Below are 1,345 nucleotides of genomic sequence, written 5' to 3'. Positions count from 1 at the left end.
ATTCCGAAGAAGGGCAAACCCCCGGAGCAGCCTTCCAGCTACCGGCCGATTTGCCTCCTGGACGAGGCGGGCAAGATTCTAGAAAGAATCGTCACCTCCCGCCTCGTCCAGAGGGTGGAGAGGGACGACGGAGGAGGGCTCAACGCGCGCCAGTTTGGCTTTAGGCCAAACCGCTCGACGGTCGACGCCATCGAGTGCGTTAAAGCAAACGTGCGACGAATGACGGACAGGGGGGGAGTGGTGCTTGCCATCGCACTGGACATATCCAATGCATTTAACTCCCTCCCCCACGAGGCTATCAAGAAAGCCCTCGTAGAGATGGAGGTCCCGGGATACATTCGCAGAATAATTGCGAATTATCTCGCGGACAGGGCGGTGACCTGCGATGACAGGGACGGAACCCCCAGAAGATGGGCGGCGGCGCGCGGAGTCCCACAGGGATCCGTCCTGGGTCCGATCCTGTGGGACGTCGCGTACGACGCGGTTTTGAATGCAGCCCTACCCGCCGACGCCACCACGGTGTGTTACGCTGATGACACCCTGGTGCTCGTCGGCGGGAGGGACTGGGCGGACGCGACCGGCATTGCAAATGCGGCCATCGCGTGCACAGTCAGAGCCATCGAAGCCCTAGGGCTGAAAGTGGCGGCGAATAAGACGGAGGCTGTATTTATGTACAGCCGCCGCCGGGGCGTGCCGCCGGAGACTCACCTGACGGTAGGAGACACGCAAATCAAGGTGGGGGCCCAGATCAAGTATCTGGGCCTCCACATAGACGGCAGGTGGTCGTTCGAGGAACACTTCCTCAGGCTTGCCCCAGACTAGACAGCGCGGCCAACGCGCTGTCACGCCTGATGCCCAACCTGGGGGGCCCGAGCGGCAGAACGAGGAAACTGTACGCGAACATAGTTAACTCAATCGCGCTATACGGGGCGCCCGTGTGGGCACAGGCATTGACGAGCAACCGCAAAGCCATATCGGTGTTAAGGAAGGCCCAGCGCCGTATGGCGGTCAGGGCCACGAGGGCGTACCGCACTGTTTCGCACGCGGCGGCAACGCTCATGGCGCGGATGCCCCCTGTGGAGTTACTCGCCAACACGCACGCTGAGATGTACGCGAGAGTGGCAGAACTGAGGGCGAGGGGGGTCCTCGTCACAGCTAAGGAGAGAAGGCTGATAAGCCTTCAACTCAAGACGGACGTCAGGGAGGAATGGAGGGCCTGGTTGGAAAGACCGGACTGTGCCGGCCAGCGTACAGTCAGAGCCATCCTTCCTCACTTCAACGAATGGCTAGACCGGCCATGGCCGAGGGCGTCCTTTAGGACGACGCAGGTGCTCACCGGGCACAG

At 61.7% G+C, this 1,345-nt stretch overlaps 1 protein-coding gene across 1 annotated transcript; it reads left to right on the top strand.

The window, feature by feature from the left end:
• Positions 1–851: 851 nt before the first annotated feature.
• LOC105555897 lies at positions 852–1,328 on the top strand (the record flags this gene model as incomplete). The annotated part of the gene is made up of 1 exon (XM_012002941.1): positions 852–1,328. A coding segment is annotated over exon 1 (477 nt), but the record flags the coding sequence as incomplete, so codon positions are not given.
• Between the last annotated feature and the right edge of the window lie 17 nt (positions 1,329–1,345).

This window comes from Vollenhovia emeryi, unplaced genomic scaffold, assembly GCF_000949405.1.
Source record: "Vollenhovia emeryi isolate VEMERY1.0 unplaced genomic scaffold, V.emery_V1.0 DF940565.1, whole genome shotgun sequence".
Classification (NCBI taxonomy): Eukaryota; Metazoa; Arthropoda; class Insecta; order Hymenoptera; family Formicidae; genus Vollenhovia; species Vollenhovia emeryi.
The sequence above is the reverse complement of the archived record's forward strand: the minus strand, read 5'-3'. Positions and strand labels throughout refer to the sequence as shown.